Raw genomic sequence first — 22,173 nt, forward strand, 5'->3', positions numbered from 1 at the left:
ACAAATGTGACCTGATATGAATCGTCATTTGTATAATAGACTATCATTTCAAGCCAAGAAAAGACAGAAACGGCTCCATAGATTCTTATACTGACACATTTAGGTTGTGGTCCTGTGGAAGGTTTTAATTTTTATTTTTTATGCTTTACAGGAGTGTTACATCAGCAACCTTGCGATCTCCAGAAATGCCATGAACCACCATCTGATCACACATGTGGATTGTGAACACGCACCTAAGGTTGGCTGCTTTCTCAGATATTTAACACCTTTCTTTAGCAAGAAACAGCGAAATTGAATTGCAGCTTTAAAAGAGACCTATTATGCAAAAATATTTATTTGAACTTCCATTATGGTCTTTACTGCTTCTACAAACAGTCCAGGTGAATGAATGATTATTTGCATAAGACAGATTGCAAAATAATGCTTAAGCCATCAAACTGAAACATTGTATAAAATGAGGCAATGAGCAAGAACTAGTCAGCCATTTGTTTCATAATAAAGTTTATTCTATATTACAAATATTATTTTGTTCTTGACTGCAAAATAGGAATGCATTATATTTACATACACAGGTATACAATTATAACAAAGTTAGAGAAGCTCGCCTTATAATTCCCCAGGTTTCGTTTTTATCTCTCAATAAGATACTCTTTATCTTTCAGATATGATCTAGTAAAAGTCTTTTCTACCATGTTTGTGTAACACCTGCGATAACACTGAGCTAGGAGGACATTTTAAATTCCTACAAAATGTTTGAAGGTGGAAACTTTATCTGTGCTGTTGGTAGCACGAGGAGGCTACAAGCAGGCAACCTTTGTTGGAGGGTAAATGTTGAGCCAGGAAGAAAGGAAAGCTGGGAAGTAGCACTGAGGAGAGAGTTTTACAATGACATCCAAGGACTCTCAGCTTGTGCTTTTCATTGTTTCTGTGTTTTAGACATGGTTTATGTATAGAGAGTCTTTACTGAAAGTTTCAGTTTGCTGTTTCTTAAAATTCAGAAAATCTTTGATATGTAGACCAACTGCCTGTCTAAGTGTACTTCTCTAAATTGCAACAGGCAAGGATTCTCCTCATAAGAAAAAGGTGAACAATTATTTTTCCCTGATCAGTGAATATACTATACCCTAAGCGGTAGCGGGTTGTGCCAAAAGCACTCTTTAGTGTGGAAGCCATTACTGAATAAAGAAGTCTCAGTGATGTGTTTTGAAGTCAGAGGAAGCATAAATAAACTAAGACATTATTTAGAAAGAAGTTACATTCTGTGGAGACATACTGGCTGTTTGTTCAGGCTGCTGGTGGCTTTGGTTCCTCTAATTTTTTACTTTTGTAGTCATGTTCTTTTCATGTCAAACTTTAGAGTATGAAATGAGCTGTATGCCAGGAGATGGTGAATTTGAAAATGCCTTGAAGATATTGTGTAGAGTTGGCCAAGAAGTGGATTGAACTGGAGCCAACTTCTGTAGATTCCAGGACGGCTGAATGCATTATAGTAAAGTTTCTGATTTTGAACTTTCAGCCTCACTTAGTCATAGAATATGCTGGATTTTCATTGTTGTTCAGCCCTTGTAACTCTGAGAGGTAAAATTAGTGTTTACTTTGTGTAAAGATTAAACTCAGCCTTTTTGAAATAGTGATGCTGACCCACTTATCGCTAAGAAAAGATGATCTACAGCTGGAGATGTCAACATGGTAGTTTTATTGGATTTCAAAATGTTTGGAGCCAAGGGTTAAGGGTCTAGTGAGTAATGTTTACTGTACTTCCAACACATTAAATGCTGCTGGCAGTTACTTGAAGAAAATTCTGAATCAGTATCAACAGGTTCAAGTTTTACAAAAACCTGGGGCAACTCTAGCCAAAATCATTTTTTTAAATGAAGCAATGTCTGTCGGTTTTCATCAGTAAGTTTCTTTTGTGCTCTTGATACATTTCCTTTCTGTCCAAGCTCAACAGATGGGTGGTAAAATAATCAACTGCAGGGTTTGTATGTTTTCTCACCCAAAATTTGAACCACACAGGAGGCACTGATGGCCTGTAATGAAAGACATGGTAGACCTAAATCTCCCAAGTAGTTGCAGGAGTATATGAATATCTTTGAGCAAGGCATTTCCATTTCATACCATCCAAATAGGTCAACATGCAAAGGTAAATATCTGTAATATTTAGCAACTACCACTTCACAAAAACTGTGGGTATGAAACTCTGCAGGAGGCCAAACAAGATAAAGGTTCCACCTTAAACAACAGTTTTTCTTATATGAACAGTCCACTTTTTCCCATCTCGGTTCTTCCAAGCAAAAGAAAGAATAAAGAACACATCCACATCATCATTGCAAGGCTTAGTTTTCTTGTTTTTCACTTTTTTTAAAATAAGTTTCTTAAATGGTTTACATTTTACATGCGCTTAAAAAGCCAATAAAGGACCCAAGGTGGACCTAGGGCGGTCTTCACACATTCACATCACCACATGGGGCACGTTGTCAAGGCAAAAGAAAGGGCAGAGGTCAAAAGGTACGGAGGGCGCCTCCATCATCACTTTCAGTCACTCTTTCACTCTCATGGTGCCGGCGTATGTCCGACTAGTTGTAATTACTCTTCATGTCTGTGATGCTGACAGAATTTTGTTTCTTTTCTTTGAGGCTTGGAGAAGGCCGCCCCCTGCCACCACTGAGGACAACTACACTAATACAGAAAGAGGGCCTCAAGAAATTGGAGTTTTGCCATACGCAGCTAGCTACCATCTCCAATGCTTGTGCAAAACAGATAAGCTGTTAATCGAGGAGCCAGACAAAAAAAGGGCAGCTGGTGTGCCGAGAGCAGGAGAGACCGGGGAGGATCGGATCACGTCGCCCACGGAGCCTCTCACCTCGACACACTGAGGTCAGAAAAAATCACACAGGCTTCTTACAGTTCCAGTCACAATATGTTTTTTTTGTCAGTTCCTCAGTGGCACTTTATAAATACATATAAATATGTATTTAAAATGTATAAATACATTTTTGACCGTTTTTTTTGAAAATTTCAAGCTCCTTTGGTTTTTGGCTGACCAGCAAAGTCCATCTCGTTTCATTTTTCCCCACGTGAAAGTCTTAAATAATAACATCCTCGAAAAGACGTACTACTCAGACAACAAAGCCCCTTTAGGTAGCAGTCAGCCATCTCTGGCTACTCTGTGTTCAGTCATTCTTACTCCGTGCATCTCAGTCAGCTTCTCCCTTTAGCTCCTTAGGGTTGTTGTGGATATCTGGGCAGCTGCTGATTTATTTTTTCTCTTGTGTATTTTTGTGTGTGCTTTGATAGACCGTTGGAAGAGACTGCTTCTGGTGTTTGTCTTCCAGAGTTGGTTGTGTGCTTTTTAATCAGAGGATCCAACTTGGGTGGGGCTCTAGTATTTGATCTAATAGCTTTAATTTGCAATAGCCATGGAAGCAGAAATCATGAGCTTTTTTTATTTCTTGAAAGTACACTAGGCAGGTAAAAAGGTGTGAAAGGTACAACAAGCTAAAGGCTGAGGATGCTCTGCTTTGTTTCAGGGAGGAAAAGTTCAGGGAGCGATATTCCCTCCCCACACCCCATCAGTCTTGTCCTTAGATACAACCCGAGCTACATTTAAAGAACACAAAAACATTCTAGGTTTGCCTGGATTTGACCCAGATTCACGGATATGTATGCTTTGCTTGAAGGTACAGTGTAAACTTGGCAAACCATTCTTGCATTAATTTTCTCCAGAGGTGTTCATTTGGCTTGCAGTCATCACTCTTGATGTTTGCACTTGATGCCATATGTTGAATCTAGAACTACATTAAACAGAACTCTAGATGATTTTATCTTAACTATCCTATTTTTAAAAGTTCAACATATGGACACCCTACGTTGTAGTTTCCAAAGATTTACTATCAGTGTAAATTCTTGAAGGCAACATAATTTTTTTTCTTCTTTTAATCCAGCAGGGGGAGGACGCCAATATGGCCAGCTCTCAAGTAATCCCCCAAAGAAGCTCCCCCCTGTGATGAAGCTGAGGGACGCCCCACATTGCACTGCAGGAGACGTTGACCTCAGCTGCGCACCACCCCTCGCAAATATTCAGGTAAACTAGTCTATGCAGCTGTGTTGATGAGAAAAACAAAATATCTCTCAGGGAGGAGGGAAGCAGAAGAAAAATTGAGGAAGAAGTAATCTCTGAAAAGCTGAGGGTGGAAGTCAAATGATGGAAAAAAATGGGGACAGGTTTTCGCTCAGGCACAGCTCGGTTTCTGACGGGGTCTCTTCCCAGTGCACCCTGGGAAGTGCGGTCCTCAGCTCTCCAGACTCATGAAGGCCACCACCTGCTCCAGCTTGAAGGCCAGTCTCTGTTTCCTGGCTACGTCATCCTGCTCAAGTGAACACACAATCTGTTTGCAGGACAGGGAGGCAAACATGGAACATTTATTAATAATCTACTTATCATATCAATAAAAATCATTAATTACAGTATGTAAAGGGATAGTTCAATAATACTACTCAGCTGTAGTATTATTAAAACTGTTTTGCTGAGCAGTTTAGAAACCATACATATCATGTTAAATGTTTTTATCCCTATTTTCTCATTTATTTCAGAAAATGAAACTCATCATTGAACTCAATGGTGCAAATCCCAGAAGGAATGGAGATGAGACCAGAGTGGAATTGTGTAGGTAAGCAAAGGAGGCCCAACAAAGTATTCACGGAATAGTAATTAACATACTTTGCAGATGGCTGATGTATCTCTTTAAATTATTCTGTAATATTCAGTCACCAACGCTACAATAAAGGATTGACATCTTTCACGTTCTGAAAAGACCGTTCTTTAGAAATGTAACGGTGTTACATACCTCCTCAGTGTACTTCCCCACGTACGAGTAAATCTCACTGAGAGAGCTCATGGTGTTAAACTCATTCATGTGCATCCGTGACTGTTCTGCCAAGTAGGCATTCATGTCCTGGTCACTGATTGCTGGCATCTTACTAATGTCTGAGTAGTACCTGTTGAGAGACAAAGTAGCAGGAAAACTTTTTTAGAGAAAGGTGTTAATATTTTTCTTACTTCCCATTAATAATTTTTTAGCTAATGCATATTTTATAGAAACCACATGTGTGTTTTGTAGTAATGTGACTGAGGAGGCTGTGCTGCCTCAGATTTCAGCACCACAACAGTAGACATGCACACATGGTCCATTAAGTTAAAGGCAATCAGTCAGTGTTAGCAACAGCTGTGTTTCCCTGCTCAGCTATGTTAATTAAAACAGCTTATTAACATATTAAATTCCTGTAGCTGCAGCCACTTGAGGACAGGCCTGCTGGATAGCTAAATAATTTTAGGAGTGTGTGTGAGCGAGTATCTGCCAGATAAGCTCAGAGACCAAACTGAGCAAAAGAAAGACAGGTGGGTGTTGCTCACAGAGGTCATGCTCACATCAACACCTGCTCAGTGTTGGAAGGCAGTAATGCTGAGCTCCTAGCAGGGCATTGTTAGTGCAAAAAGCAGGTGTGTTTGTTTCAGTTTTCATCTAGCCTGAAAGTGAACTATTTGACTATTTTCTCACAAATGTCTGTGCTACAGTCACAATTCCTCCAACTATCCTTTCATTGATACAGCTTTTAAAACTACTTGACCTGAAAATGCCCTTCAGTGGTCTAAAAAGTGTAATCTACAACAATTATCAATTACAATATGAAAGGCTGTGTCACAAAATGTAAACTTTAAAATCAGTTGCATGTAAATTGTGACTTGAAAATAAATCATTGCGGGTAGAAATTGACAGCTAACATGTGAACCTTTAAAATATTTCAAAATTACTTAAGTCAGAATGTTAATGTTACAGGGCCCAGCAAAGCATTTACACCCCTTAAGCTTTTTCACATTATGTTGACAGATGTCCACTAAAGTTAAGACACCAGATACATGTACTGAACGCAGTCTTGATGCAAAGAAATGTAATTAGCCTGTAAATTAAGATGCAACTTTTTGGTTATTGTTCAGATCAGAATAGTATCTAGCTATTATAGATACTGCAAACCAATTTACAGTGTCTTATCTTTTATTCAGGATTTAATTGGTGATAAAGAATAAAGAATGTGAAGTCTTAATTTTAACATTACCACATTCTGCTGCTTGTACCTCTAATATTCTGTCTCTTTTTTCCTCACATGCGCTGCAGCTCTCTTGCCCTAGGCACTCCCATCCATCCTCACTGTGTTGTAATTTGGATGGGGTTTCACAGCTCATAGATCAGTGCTACAGCCACATAGCTAATGTAAGTTCTCTCTCCTTCCATCCATCCAGTAAGTGCTCACCTCTCCACCCAGCTCTTGTAGCTGGGGATGTCCTTGGCATAAAGCAGCTTGTTGGATGGTGAGTCTTTCCCAAGGCGGTGTTCTGAGGTGGAGCAGGAGTCCATGAAGGTCTGGGCCACCACAGACAAACAGGCATCTGTGATGCTGCTCTTGTGGATGTCAAACACAAACTGGGGGTTCTTGATCACATTCACCCAGAAGCGCAGAGGTAGGCTGAAAAAAGGTGAGCAAAAGAGTTTAGTGGTGAACTATTATTACTATACATAGTCAAGGCTTTGACATTTATATTACTGTAGTGCATCATCAGTTAAACATGGACAAAGAAAACTCTAACTTCTGTTTTTTACAGTTTTGGGCAGAAGCAGTCAAATCCCTCTGTAAGATGCCAAACTGTTGCTTTTGTAACAACCTCCTCCTTCTGTTGGATATAATAACTTATAAATCTTTATGAGCTACTTTTGTTTAGGGTGGACATTGTGTTAAACATTTTTTTACACTACAGACTTCCAGGTGTAACACCATGTTTTGGTCCCTTGTTTTCTCCACATGTTCCTTAATTTTAGTCATTTTCATGACTAAAATCATGAGCTCCATGTGAATGACATTATGTTAATCTAGCTATTCAAACACAGAAAACAAAGCAAAGCAACACAGAATTGCTTTAAGATGAAGTTTAAATGTCATTTTGAAATTTGCCACAGTGAGTTAGTCAATAGGCATGAACATATTATTTGCCAGAGGGGGTGAAGATTCAATCATGTTGAAAAGCAAGTACACAGTTGCTGTTGTTGCTCCTGTATCTACCTAATTCAATAAAGGCTTTATCTTTAAAACCAGGTGGTGGCCGGTTCTCATTTTCTCAAACAGTGTCCAGCAGTCTTCACTTGAGGCTGCACTGTGACACAATTCATATTGGCTTATTTGTGCAAGTGGGTCCTATTTTTGTGCCTGTCCAGAATGATAAAAATATACAAGTCTTTTTATTTGCTGAGCTTGTTTCTGCCAAAATAAATAGATACTGGGCCAGCTTTATCTGGGGGCTGCTGTGAAAGAAGCTCAGGTGGTATTAACAAAGAGCTGTGCGGATCACTGTAGCTTTAATATTTTATAAGCTTTTTAGGTGATGTGAGGAAAAAATCAATCAGGACAGACAGCGTATTCTAACCAGTACAAGTGTTTCAGTGGCACAATAATCATTAAAAAAAGGAAATGAAATCATTTAAAATACTCGCAGAACACTAGTGATATGTATTTTGGCCCAAAAGCAATTCAGATGTACATTCTAACAAAAGAGGATTTGGTATTTGAAAAGATCTCTGTATTATGCCTGCAAAATTAATCTAAGCAAATAATCTAGTGGGATTAGGTACAGGGATCAAAGGGATATTAACACTGCTGTTCTGCAGTGATCATTGGCAATCTGCTCTTTCAATAGGGCAGTGGTTGCCACAATGATGAAGTCCCCCATGCGAATTTTGTAATTTAGTTTTTAAAATTTCCATCATAATTCTTGTGCATCACCCACTAAAAATTACCAAAGCGTGTAAATTTGGCAGTTGGCTCATGCTGTGTATATGAATGATGTTTTTTGATCAGGAGTTTCGGTCGGGGATTAGGGGTAAATATCATCTGCCAAGATCAAGGGCTTCGCTTATCCAGGAGGAATTATGATGGGTGGTGCATGAAACCATGGAAAAAAAAGACCCTTTCCACTGATTCATGACTACAAAGGCCAGCTAATGGGGCCTTTTAGGCAAAGTTGCCTTATTTGGTTTAATGGGCAGTCTAACTTTTCATCAGTATAAAGAAACTACTGATGCTCAGAATCCTTTTTTTTCTTTTACATAATCAGCAACAAAATCACAGTGATGCATATAAATGTATTGTAATATCTATATCACAAAGAACTTCTTGGACTGCAATAAATATTAGCTAATGGTATAAGTAACATTCATTCAGGCTCTTTATTGAGGTAATATACTTGCTGATGTTTCATGGTTAATGTAACATGGGTATAAGGACGTTCTTCTAAAGTCATTTAAAAAGAACGACTTATTTGTCTGCAGTAGCTGCTCTTACAACTCAATATTTGGGGTCTACAGTGGCAATGAGCCCAAAGAACAAACATCTAAAAAACTGGTTTTAATCAAGCAAATTGCTGGTAGCATCATGCTTGGGATCTCATTACTAATTCTGAAACTGCCTGTATTGTGAAAAGTTAATAAAATACATATAAAATTATTCACTATTAGCTTCATCAACAGCTAAGCAGTTTAAACTGAGACTAAACATAGTTGAGTGAATGTGTAACACTGTCTGTATTGAAGATAAACCTACAAATTCAGGCCCAAAAATGTTGTTATTCAAACACATTTAAGTTGTTTGTTACATGATAATTCTACACTGAATAGTTCAAATGCGTTGGTACAACACACAGGTAAATGACTGTCATATACTGTACATACTGAGGATATATAATCTTTTCACAGGAAGTTTAAAACCCAGTTTCTTTATAGAATCATATAATTTGCTCGAAGTGCATCCATAGTGAGGGTAATTACCGTCAACAAGCAAATGGTTGGATATGTGACACTGGAGGCATTACAATGTAGCCAGGAAAGTGACGAGCTTTATAAACACAATCTAGTGGGCTTTGCTCCAGAAAGGACTTCAATAAGCCAATATGCAAATTTTGATGAGAAAGGCACATTAATGACTAGAACATGCACTAATCTGTATCTCTATCCTAACAGGGCTGTTTATAGTCTGAGTAGGGAGGTGCTGCAGTAGCACTGAGGACAGATGATCCACATCTATGTGACAGTTCTGCACAGTAATTAAATTTCCTTCTATCTCCTCTACACGAAAAACACACTGTGGCAATCGACAGGCAGGCAAAAAACAGAAGAGAGAAGATGTGAGCAGACGCCGACACGCTGCCATTAATCCAAAGGATACCATCTGGAGAGGCTCCTAGAGCCAGTGATTCAACTATGTAGAGACTTATTGCAAAAATAAATCCACAGCTGAACTCAACACAATGCAGAAGAAAACGAGTGAGCATTTATGTTATTTAAAGCTTCTGTAGAAAATAAAAGTATGCAAGTTGGTTTCAGAGTGTCTGAAACTTTAACAAAAGCAAAGGTAAACTGGAATGGATTTCACTTTTGACAGCTTGCAGAATAAACTGAAGAAACATTCAGATTCTCAGTGTAGACCATGTTATTTGAAACCTAACGTCATAGTAACACCATTAAGAACCACATGAAAATGAGATAGGAGGCAAATGGTAGGCGGGGGAATAATTTAAGGGCAGGGCTATACTGTGATACTTGGCGGGTGGGGACGGGGGTAAATGGGACTTTGGGGGTTGCATTGAGGTGCAAAAGCTTTCACTGCAGCTGAGGTTAATGGTGTGTATGATGACAATGAGAATGGGGGACTTAATGGGATGGGGGCTCAGCTTGGAGGAGATGCTTGCATCATTATTCTCTACTCTTGGCCTTTTGTCACAGCTAATATTCCAGTTTAAACTTATGCATATTCACGCTGAAGGTGCAGGCAGATGCACATTCAAGCAACTACAACCGGCTCAGTCTCAGCAGTTTTTGACAGTTTCCTATGATAGATTGCTGGTCATTTATGACAGATGGAGCCCATTAAGAAAATAATACTACAAAACCTGTTCTGCTGTCAAAAAATACTTAAAAACCGCAAACTATCCCATGACATGACACTAGAATTACCTAAATTAAAATGAAAAGCAAACACTTCCTCTTTGGCCTCCAAGAACCTATTCCTCTCTCCATCTCGAATTGTCCTTCTGAGCCTCACTCTGTGCTATGCATGCTGGGATCTTGACAGAGGCCAGAAGGCTAACGAGTTATTAGTGTATTTAACTCCCATTGCATCCACTTCTTCAACACCTTTTCATTTCTCTTCAGTTCCCGTTCGTGGCTGGTTATTCAACTTCACCCAGGCTTCATAAAGTGGTTTCACAGAGGTCAACGTGGCCTAAATTAATAAGCGGATATTAATTTAGAGGTGTACTCATGCACCCGGAAGTGCACATTTGTCACTATGGAGATTTCCACAGTGACGAGCATTATTTTGGCCCTGTAACCTATGATGATAATGGAGAGTCTTGGCAGCCAATTGGATTAGCCTCTTGTGAATGGCTTTAACGAAGATTACACACCCCTGTGGCTAATGGGTATTAGGAAGAGAAGAAGCACATGGAGGAACTTGGCAGTGACAAGACACTGCTATGGTATATGTGCCAAAATGTACAAGAGGCCTTGAAAAAAGCCAGACCGCAGCACAAATGAGCAAATAACTTTCTATTAAAGAAACCACACCTGATGTGTCAACAATTTTGTGTTCATAAGTAGTAAATATTGCCGATTTGAACTCACCAGTTGCTCTTCCATGTGTGTCGCACATGCGGGTCGTGGATGCTGTGTTTGTCTGCCTGCTCGTCCAGGAAGTCAAACATGTATTTAATTGCCAGTGGCAGGGCACTTCCCCGGTGGGCGGTGCTAAAGATGGTTTCAAACAGGTCGTCAACAAACTTCTGTAATGTACCCTGTGGGTCAGAGAGAACAGATGCACACATGTATTATGTGGTATTCAAAGCTTCAGAAATTCCTAGCAAAGATATTCTTACCACTGGAACTTTTTCACATTTATCACATTACATTCATAAAGTAGTTCTCAAATCAAAAAGGAAAGAAAAGTTATATGGTTTAGCAGATTTTACAAATAGAATTTGAAAAAAATTATTGTTTTCACCACTTTTTACTCTGTTGATACCCCTAATTAAAATTAGCACTACCAGTTGCCAACCTAAACTGAGACAACTTGTTGCAGGTCCAGCGTAGTGTAACATTACCACGTTTCATCCGATGGATGGTGCATTTATTGATTTCCTGCAAAAGCACCTTCTCCCACGTGGCTGCTGTGTCCTCTACATGGATTAAATTGGAAATTGAACTTATTTGCTTTCTTCTCTAGACTTTATTAACTTTATCCTTAGCTCATGTAATCCTTGTACTTAATGATGCCATTCACCATTATTCCCTAACGTCTATTGTGCTTATACTCAGAAAACACAGGTGAACTCAATTTAGTAATTAGGCAACTTCTAAAGGGACACTGGATTTTAAGGATTGTATAATATAGATGCTTGCCATGTATTAGAGATTTTGTTTATGTTAAAACCATGCATGTATTATATACCAGTTATGACCAAGTTTATCAAAGTTTGTCATGAATACTTAATAAGGTACAGTATTGACAGTTTTTTTTCTTATATGTTTTATGATATACTAAGAATGTCCAATGAGATGTTACTATAAACTTAATATTTTTTCCAATCATATTCTGAGTTGTGAGATGTATTTTCATTTAGTCCCTTCATTCCGATGTTTGTGTATGTGACTTATATCTTGCAGACCTGACCCCTAAATCTGCTTGCAGCTTTGATGGAAGAAATTATTTCACAGCTGACTTTTAATAATATCTGGGAACAGGAGGTGCATCTCCTAAGCCTCTTTGTGCTGCCGGATTAGCTCCCACACTGCACCATTGACCCTAATTTGATTTAATGTTGGCGACTTTAAGGAGGAGGAGATGAGAGGAGAGACACACAGAGTGAAAGAATCTAATCCTCTTGTAAAGAACAAGTTGATGGGATGCAGGGGAGAAAGTGGAAGCACAGGAGGGAAATTAAAACGGCAGGTTTCCTATCAGAAAACGAGGCCATGGAGTGTGGCAGATGAGGTGTATACAGGTGCAAGCAAATAAAAATCCAATTTGGGAGAAGCAGATGACCAAATGAAAGTCAAGAGATGTAAAAGAGAGTTGGAGGAGGGAATCCTGTTAGTCCAACAATTGCAGCAATAATTTTAATGCAGCCAGAATTCCCAACGGCTTACGATTTCTCTATGAAGATAAGATCATGTACATCTTTATTAGGCCAGCAAGTTTCTGACTGGCAAGGGAATACCTAATTTGTGCGTGAGGTCATACTATACTAGTAGTCATTTTTGCCCGTTTTGAACGTCATACTATACTATGTTTAATTTTTGCTCTTCTTGAACGTCATACTATACTATGTGTCATTTTTGCTCATTTTGAATGTCATACTACACTATGTAATTTTTTTTACATTTTCGACGTCAGTGATGACAACAATGTATGTTTGAATGATTAATTCCATTTTGGGGACAGTTTTATGTTCATGTTTTAACATGTTTCAGATTTATATGTGTTTTCCACATTATAGTATGTCAATAGACATATTGACATACTATAATGTCAATATGTCATTATAGTATAACATATTGTAGACATACTATACTATTGACATAGTATAGTATGTCATTTTTCTGACATTTTCGACATCATAGTATAGTATGTCAATTTTTTTGGACATTTTCGACGTCATAGTATAGTGTGTCATGTTTTTGGACATTTTCGATGCCATAGTATAGTATGTTATTTTTTTGGACATTTTCGGAGACATAGTATAGTATGTTATTTTTTTGGACATTTTCAACGTCATAGTATACTATGTCATTTTTTGGACATTTTCGACATCATAGTATAGTATGTCAATTTTCAGACATTTTCAACGTCATAGTATAGTGTGTCATTTTTTTGGACATTTTCGATGCCATAGTATACTATTCATATTTCGGACATTTTCGACGTCATAGTGTAGTATGTTATTTTTTTGGACATTTTCGACGTCATAGTATAGTATGTCAATTTTCGGACATTTTCAACGCCATAGTATACTATGTCATTTTTCTGACATTTTCGACATCATAGTATAGTATGTCAATTTTTTTGGACATTTTCGACATCATAGTATAGTATGTCAATTTTCGGACATTTTCAACGTCATAGTATAGTATGTCATTTTTCTGACATTTTCGACATCATAGTATAGTATGTCAATTTTTTTGGACATTTTCAACATCATAGTATAGTATGTCAATTTTCGGACATTTTCAACGTCATAGTATACTATGTCATTTTTCTGACATTTTCGACATCATAGTATAGTATGTCAATTTTTTTGGACATTTTCGACATCATAGTGTGTCAATTTTCAGACATTTTCAACGTCATAGTATACTATGAGTCAGTTTTGCTCATTTTGTATATCATAATATACTGAATCATTTTTGCTCTCTTTGAACGTCATACTATACTATGTGTTATTTTTTTTGCCCCACTTTAATTACAAACCTTAGTGAACAAATTCACATGCAGGATTACTCAGAATCTTTGTTCTCAGGACACTTTTATTCAAATTTATCATAGTATAGTATGTTATTTTTTTTGGACATTTTCGACATAGTATAGTATGTAGTTTTTTTGGACATTTTCGAAGTCATAGTATAGCAAGTTATTTTTCTGACATTTTCGACGTCATAGTATAGTATGTCATTTTTTGGACATTTTCAACGTCATAGTATAGTATGTAATTTTTTGGACATTTTCAACGTCATAGTATACTATGGTATTTTTTTGGACATTTTCGACATCATAGTATAGTATGTCATTTTTTGGACATTTTCGACATCATAGTACTTTTTGGACATTTTCGACATCATAGTATAGTATGTAGTTTTTTTGGACATTTTCGAAGTCATAGTACAGCAAGTTATTTTTTTGGACATTTTCGACATATACTATGTCAATTTTTTGGACATTTTCTACATCATAGTATAGTATGTAGTTTTTTTGGACATTTTCGAAGTTATAGTATAGCAAGTTATTCTTTTGGACATTTTCGACATATACTATGTCAATTTTTTGGACATTTTCTACATCATAGTATAGTATGTCATTTTTCTGACATTTTCGACGTCATAGTATAGTATGTCATTTTTTGGACATTTTCGAAGTCATAGTATAGTATGTCATTTTTTGGACATTTTCGACGTCATAGTATAGTATGTCATTTTTTGGACATTTTCGACGTCATAGTATAATATGTCATTTTTTGGACATTTTCGACGTCATAGTATAGTATGTCAATTTTCGGACATTTTCAACGTCATAGTATAGTATATTATTTTCTTGGACATTTTCGACATCATAGTATACTATGTCATTTTTTTTGGACATTTTCGACATCATAGTATAGTATGTCATTTTTTGGACATTTTCGACATCATAGTATACTATGTCATTTTTTTTGGACATTTTCGACGTCATAGTATACTATGTTATTTGTTTGGACATTTTCGACATCATAGTATAGTATGTCATTTTTTTTTGGACATTTTCGACGTCATAGTATATAGTATGTCATTTTTTTGGACATTTTCGACATCATAGTATAGTATGTTATCTTTTGGACGTTTTCGACATTATAGTATAGTATGTGATTTTTTTGGACATTTTCCACATAGTATACTATGTTACTTTTTGGACATTCTCAACGTCATAGTATAGTATGTCAATTTTTGGACATTTTCGACGTCATTGTATAGTATGTTATTTTTTTGGACATTTTCGGAGACATAGTATAGTATGTTATTTTTTTGGACATTTTCAACGTCATAGGTCGTCCGTAATAGTATGTCAATTTTCAGACATTTTCGACGTCATAGTATAGTATGTCAATTTTTTGGACATTTTCGACGTCATAGTATAGCATGTCAATTTTTTGGACATTTTCGACATCATAGTATAGTATGTTATTTTTTGGACATTTTCGACATCATAGTATAGTATGTCATTTTTTGGACATTTTCGACGTCATTGTATAGTATGTTATTTTTTTGGACATTTTCGGAGACATAGTATAGTATGTTATTTTTTTGGACATTTTCAACGTCATAGGTCGTCCGTAATAGTATGTCAATTTTCAGACATTTTCGACGTCATAGTATAGTATGTCAATTTTTTGGACATTTTCGACGTCATAGTATAGCATGTCAATTTTTTGGACATTTTCGACATCATAGTATAGTATGTTATTTTTTGGACATTTTCGACATCATAGTATAGTATGTCATTTTTTGGACATTTTCGACGTCATAGTATACTATGACGTCGAAATACCACTCCATACCATCAAGCCAGGTGATTGGGTCGTGGTGAAAGACTTCTGGAGGACGCATTGGAACTCCAAACGCTGGCGGGGAAAATGTACAGAGCTGCTCGTCGCAGAGAGGGCGAAGTGGATGCACGCCAACCACTATAAGAGGGCCGAGACAACGCCCATCCTGGTGTCCAACAGTCGACAGATCATCAGACCAAGGAGGACGACGTGCAACTTTCTGGATGAGGACAACTTACTTTACTGCTGCTGGTGTTAAGTGCTAGTAACCTCTGACACCGCAGACAGCTACGTTTAATTTCCTTGATCACTGAAATACCTTCATTACAATTGGTGTTAAGTGCTGGTAACCTCTGACACCCAACCTTCAGGAAGAGGAAAAGATGCAACGAAAGGAATACGGAAGAGACTGAAACATAACAAACATTGGTTGCTTTTGTACATCAAAAGGCTCCCCAACCAAAGAACTATTGCTGGTCCACTGGCGAGTGGTCAAAGTGGGGAGTGAAGAATAAATATATATATTTAAAAAGTTCCAGAGAGAAAGAAGAAAAAAACAAGGACATTCATTATGACAGATGTCACGCCTTCATCTTGTTTCAATTACAGACATTTGTGTTGGTTATTTCTAATTTTTTGTTATTTGTCTTTTATTGTTTCTTTCCCTCTGCTACGGTAGAAACGTTTCCGCTACATGAACTGCGGGATATTAATTGGCAGTGATATTGAAGATAATGCGTAATGTTTATTTTGTTTTTTGTCTGTAAGTAGTGTTAATCATTGATATTTTCAGGCTAGTATCCTAGCTTATCTTTCCTATACTGCTTTGCAATTCACAGAAATGTCTATGTTTCACAAAAACAAATGCCTGTCCTTTCTGCGTGTTCTAAATATGCATTTTATATGCTGATTTTATTTTTCATTTGATCTGGAAATGAATTGTTTTTTCCTTTTGAGGTTTTTTTCTCTTTTTAAGTTTAGTTGGAGTAAGGTATTTCATGATTATAGATTGTTGTTGTGATGTGGTTCAGATTGAGTTATGCGATTAGATATAAGTTTTCTATTAAGCTTGTTTTTTTTTTTGTTTTGACGTAGATTTTTTGTTTTTCTTTTTAAATGTTTTTTTATTGTTAATTTTTTTTCTCCTCCGTAATTAGCTTTTGTGTTACATTTTTATTTTCTTTTTTACTGTTTCTTGATTTTTTTCTGTCTTCAATCATTGGTATGATACCTCCTCACTTTTCCTGGATGGAACATATAGAGGACTGCCTCCCTGGCAAGGAGGGGTTGCAAGATAACTTTTCCTACCAAACACAGTTATATTATTGCAGGGTAGACAAGGGAACTGCTGGTAGGTTTTTTTGTATCTTGCTATATGTTTCTTTTGTTACGTCTTCCAGGATAGTGTTGTGTTATGTCTTATGACTGAGGAGGGAAATGTGTGTTGATTAATATTAAATATTATATTTATTTATAATCAAAAGGGGGGAAATGTGATAGAAAAATTACATTAAGGTCACATCTGCTAGTCATGTTATATGAAGTGCTTATGAACCCTCACCAAAAGAAATATTTGGGTTACATGTAGAAGGTTGGAAGTTGTTTTCTACAGCTGCATCAGAACCAGACTGTCTCGCCCCTTTTTATTAATTCTTTATCCTTGGTATAAAACTCATGTGTTGTCTCTGCCTGACAGAGCTTTTCACCCAGACCTGCTTCATTACTGATTGTCCTTGAGCTCTCTGTATTGTGCACAATATATGAATAAACCTGATTGAGGGATTTCACCTGAACAGTGCTTGGAAATAGTATTTTTTCCATGACAAACGTCATACTATACTGTGTTTTTTGCTCTTTTTGAACGTCATACTATACTATGAGTCAGTTTTGCTCATTTTGTACATCATAATGTACTGAAACATTTTTGCTCTCTTTGAACGTCATACTATACTATGTGTTATTTTTTTTGCCCCACTTTAATTACAAACCTTAGTAAACAAATTCACATGCAGGATTACTCAGAATCTTTGTTCTCAGGACACTTTTATTCAAATTTATCATAGTATAGTATGTTATTTTTTTTGGACATTTTCGAAGTCATAGTATAGCAAGTTATTTTTCTGACATTTTCGACGTCATAGTATAGTATGTTATTTTTTGGACATTTTCAACGTCATAGTATACTATGTTATTTTTTTGGACATTTTCGACATCATAGTATAGTATGTCATTTTTCTGACATATTCGACGTCATAGTATAGTATGTCATTTTTTGGACATTTTCAACGTCATAGTATAATATGTTATTTTCTTGGACATTTTCGACGTCATAGTATAGTATGTCATTTTTTGGACATTTTCGACATCATAGTATATAGTATGTTACTTTTTGGACATTTTCGACATCATAGTATAGTATGTCAATTTTCGGACATTTTAAACGTCATAGTATAGTATGTCATTTTCTGGACATTTTCGACATCATAGTATAGTATGTAGTTTTTTTGGACATTTTCGAAGTCATAGTACAGCAAGTTATTTTTTTGGACATTTTCGACATATACTAGGTCAATTTTTTGGACATTTTCTACATCATAGTATAGTATGTAGTTTTTTTGGAAATTTTCGAAGTCATAGTATAGCAAGTTATTCTTTTGGACATTTTCGACATATACTATGTCAATTTTTTGGACATTTTCGACATCATAGTATATAGTATGTTACTTTTTGGACATTTTCGACATCATAGTATAGTATGTCAATTTTCGGACATTTTAAACGTCATATAATAGTATGTCATTTTCTGGACATTTTCGACATCATAGTATAGTATGTTATTTTTTTGGACGATTTCGACATTATAGTATAGTATGTTTTTTATTTGGACATTTTCGACGTCATAGTATAGTATGTCATTTTTCTGATATTTTCGACGTCATAGTACAGTATGTCAATTTTTTGGACAGTTTCGACATCATAGTATAGTATGTTATTTGTTTGGACATTTTCGACGTCATAGTATACTATGTCATTTTTTTTGGACATTTTCGACATAGTATAGTATGTCATTTTTTGGACATTTTCGACGTCATAGTATATAGTATGTCATTTTTCTGATATTTTCGACGTCATAGTATATAGTATGTCAATTTTTTGGACATTTTCGACATCATAGTATAGTATGTCATTTTTTGGACATTTTCAACATCATAGTATACTATGTTGTTTGTTTGGACATTTTCGACATCATAGTATAGTATGTCATTTTTTTTTTGGACATTTTCGACGTCATAGTATATAGTATGTCATTTTTTTGGACATTTTCGACATCATAGTATAGTATGTTATCTATTGGACGTTTTCGACATTATAGTATAGTATGTGATTTTTTTGGACATTTTCGACATAGTATACTATGTTATTTTTTTGGACATTTTCGACGTCATAGTATAGTATGTCATTTTTCTGATATTTTCGACGTAATAGTATAGTATGTCAATTTTTTTGACATTTTCGACATAGTATGGTATGTTATTTTTTGGACATTTTCGACATCATAGTATACTATGTTATTTTTTTGGACATTTTCGACATCATAGTATAGTATGTCATTTTTCTGACATTTTCGACGTCATAGTATAGTATGTCATTTTTTGGACATTTTCAACGTCATAGTATACTATGTTATTTGTTTGGACATTTTCGACATCATAGTATAGTATGTTATTTGTTTGGACATTTTCGACATCATAGTATATTATGTCAATTTTTTGGACATTTTTGACATCATAGTATATAGTATGTCATTTTTCGGACATTTTCGACGTCATAGTATAGTATGTCAATTTTCGGACATTTTTGACGTCATAGTATAGTATGTCATTTTTTGGACATTTTCGACGTCATAGTATAGTATGTTATTTTTTTGGACATTTTCAACGTCATAGTATACTATGTTATTTTTTGGACATTTTCGACGTCGTATGTCATTTTTTTGGACATTTTCGACGTCAAGTATACTATGTTATTTTTTGGACATTTTCGACGTCGTATGTCATTTTTTTTGGACATTTTCGACGTCATAGTATATAGTATGTCATTTTTTTGGACATTTTCGACATCATAGTATAGTATGTTATCTATTGGACGTTTTCGACATTATAGTATAGTATGTGATTTTTTTGGACATTTTCGACATAGTATACTATGTTATTTTTTTGGACATTTTCGACGTCATAGTATAGTATGTCATTTTTCTGATATTTTCGACGTAATAGTATAGTATGTCAATTTTTTTGACATTTTCGACATAGTATACTATGTTATTTTTTTGGACATTTTCGACATCATAGTATAGTATGTCATTTTTCTGACATTTTCGACGTCATAGTATAGTATGTCATTTTTTGGACATTTTCGACATAGTATAGTGTGTTACTTTTTGGACATTCTCAACGTCATAGTATAGTATGTCAATTTTTTGGACATTTTTGACATCATAGTATAGTATGTCATTTTTTGGACATTTTCAACGTCATAGTATACTATGTTATTTGTTTGGACATTTTCGACATCATAGTATAGTATGTTATTTGTTTGGACATTTTCGACATCATAGTATATTATGTCAATTTTTTGGACATTTTTGACATCATAGTATATAGTATGTCATTTTTCGGACATTTTCGACGTCATAGTATAGTATGTCAATTTTCGGACATTTTTGACGTCATAGTATAGTATGTCATTTTTTGGACATTTTCGACGTCATAGTATAGTATGTTATTTTTTTGGACATTTTCAACGTCATAGTATACTATGTTATTTTTTGGACATTTTCGACGTCGTATGTCATTTTTTTGGACATTTTCGACGTCAAGTATACTATGTTATTTTTTGGACATTTTCGACGTCGTATGTCATTTTTTTGGACATTTTCGACGTCATAGTATATAGTATGTCATTTTTTTGGACATTTTCGACATCATAGTATATAGTATGTTACTTTTTGGACATTTTCGACATCATAGTATAGTATGTCAATTTTCGGACATTTTAAACGTCATAGTATAGTATGTCATTTTCTGGACATTTTCGACATCATAGTATAGTATGTAGTTTTTTTGGACATTTTCGAAGTCATAGTACAGCAAGTTATTTTTTTGGACATTTTCGACATATACTAGGTCAATTTTTTTGACATTTTCGACATCATAGTATACTATGTCATTTTTCTGACATTTTCGACGTCATAGTATAGTATGTCATTTTTTGGACATTTTCGACGTCGTATGTCATTTTTTTGGACATTTTCGACGTCAAGTATACTATGTTATTTTTTGGACATTTTCGACGTCGTATGTCATTTTTTTGGACATTTTCGACGTCATAGTATATAGTATGTCATTTTTTTGGACATTTTCGACATCATAGTATAGTATGTTATCTATTGGACGTTTTCGACATTATAGTATAGTATGTGATTTTTTTGGACATTTTCGACATAGTATACTATGTTATTTTTTTGGACATTTTCGACGTCATAGTATAGTATGTCATTTTTCTGATATTTTCGACGTAATAGTATAGTATGTCAATTTTTTTGACATTTTCGACATCATAGTATACTATGTTATTTTTTTGGACATTTTCGACATCATAGTATAGTATGTCATTTTTCTGACATTTTCGACGTCATAGTATAGTATGTCATTTTTTGGACATTTTCGACATAGTATAGTGTGTTACTTTTTGGACATTCTCAACGTCATAGTATAGTATGTCAATTTTTTGGACATTTTTGACATCATAGTATAGTATGTCATTTTTTGGACATTTTCAACGTCATAGTATACTATGTTATTTGTTTGGACATTTTCGACATCATAGTATAGTATGTTATTTGTTTGGACATTTTCGACATCATAGTATATTATGTCAATTTTTTGGACATTTTTGACATCATAGTATATAGTATGTCATTTTTCGGACATTTTCGACGTCATAGTATAGTATGTCAATTTTCGGACATTTTTGACGTCATAGTATAGTATGTCATTTTTTGGACATTTTCGACGTCATAGTATAGTATGTTATTTTTTTGGACATTTTCAACGTCATAGTATACTATGTTATTTTTTGGACATTTTCGACGTCGTATGTCATTTTTTTGGACATTTTCGACGTCAAGTATACTATGTTATTTTTTGGACATTTTCGACGTCGTATGTCATTTTTTTGGACATTTTCGACGTCATAGTATATAGTATGTCATTTTTTTGGACATTTTCGACATCATAGTATAGTATGTTATCTATTGGACGTTTTCGACATTATAGTATAGTATGTGATTTTTTTGGACATTTTCGACATAGTATACTATGTTATTTTTTTGGACATTTTCGACGTCATAGTATAGTATGTCATTTTTCTGATATTTTCGACGTAATAGTATAGTATGTCAATTTTTTTGACATTTTCGACATCATAGTATACTATGTTATTTTTTTGGACATTTTCGACATCATAGTATAGTATGTCATTTTTCTGACATTTTCGACGTCATAGTATAGTATGTCATTTTTTGGACATTTTCGACATAGTATAGTGTGTTACTTTTTGGACATTCTCAACGTCATAGTATAGTATGTCAATTTTTTGGACATTTTTGACATCATAGTATAGTATGTCATTTTTTGGACATTTTCTACGTCATAGTATACTATGTTATTTGTTTGGACATTTTCGACATCATAGTATAGTATGTTATTTGTTTGGACATT

The 22,173-nt window shown here is 35.2% G+C and overlaps 1 protein-coding gene across 1 annotated transcript in view; it reads right to left on the reverse strand.

The window, feature by feature from the left end:
* Positions 1-484: 484 nt before the first annotated feature.
* Positions 485-22,173, reverse strand: part of plxna4 (plexin A4) — a 222,602-nt gene continuing 200,913 nt past the window's right edge. Inside the window, exons 26-29 of the mRNA XM_032590154.1 lie at positions 10,725-10,924; positions 6,310-6,522; positions 4,848-4,998; positions 485-4,388 (exon numbers count right to left, since the gene is read on the reverse strand). Of these exons, the coding sequence (XP_032446045.1) occupies positions 4,293-4,388; positions 4,848-4,998; positions 6,310-6,522; positions 10,725-10,924 (660 nt within the window). The 3' untranslated portion in view covers positions 485-4,292. The remainder of the gene's footprint in view (positions 4,389-4,847; positions 4,999-6,309; positions 6,523-10,724; positions 10,925-22,173) is intronic.

This window comes from Xiphophorus hellerii, chromosome 17 (assembly GCF_003331165.1).
Source record: "Xiphophorus hellerii strain 12219 chromosome 17, Xiphophorus_hellerii-4.1, whole genome shotgun sequence".
NCBI lineage: Eukaryota > Metazoa > Chordata > Actinopteri > Cyprinodontiformes > Poeciliidae > Xiphophorus > Xiphophorus hellerii.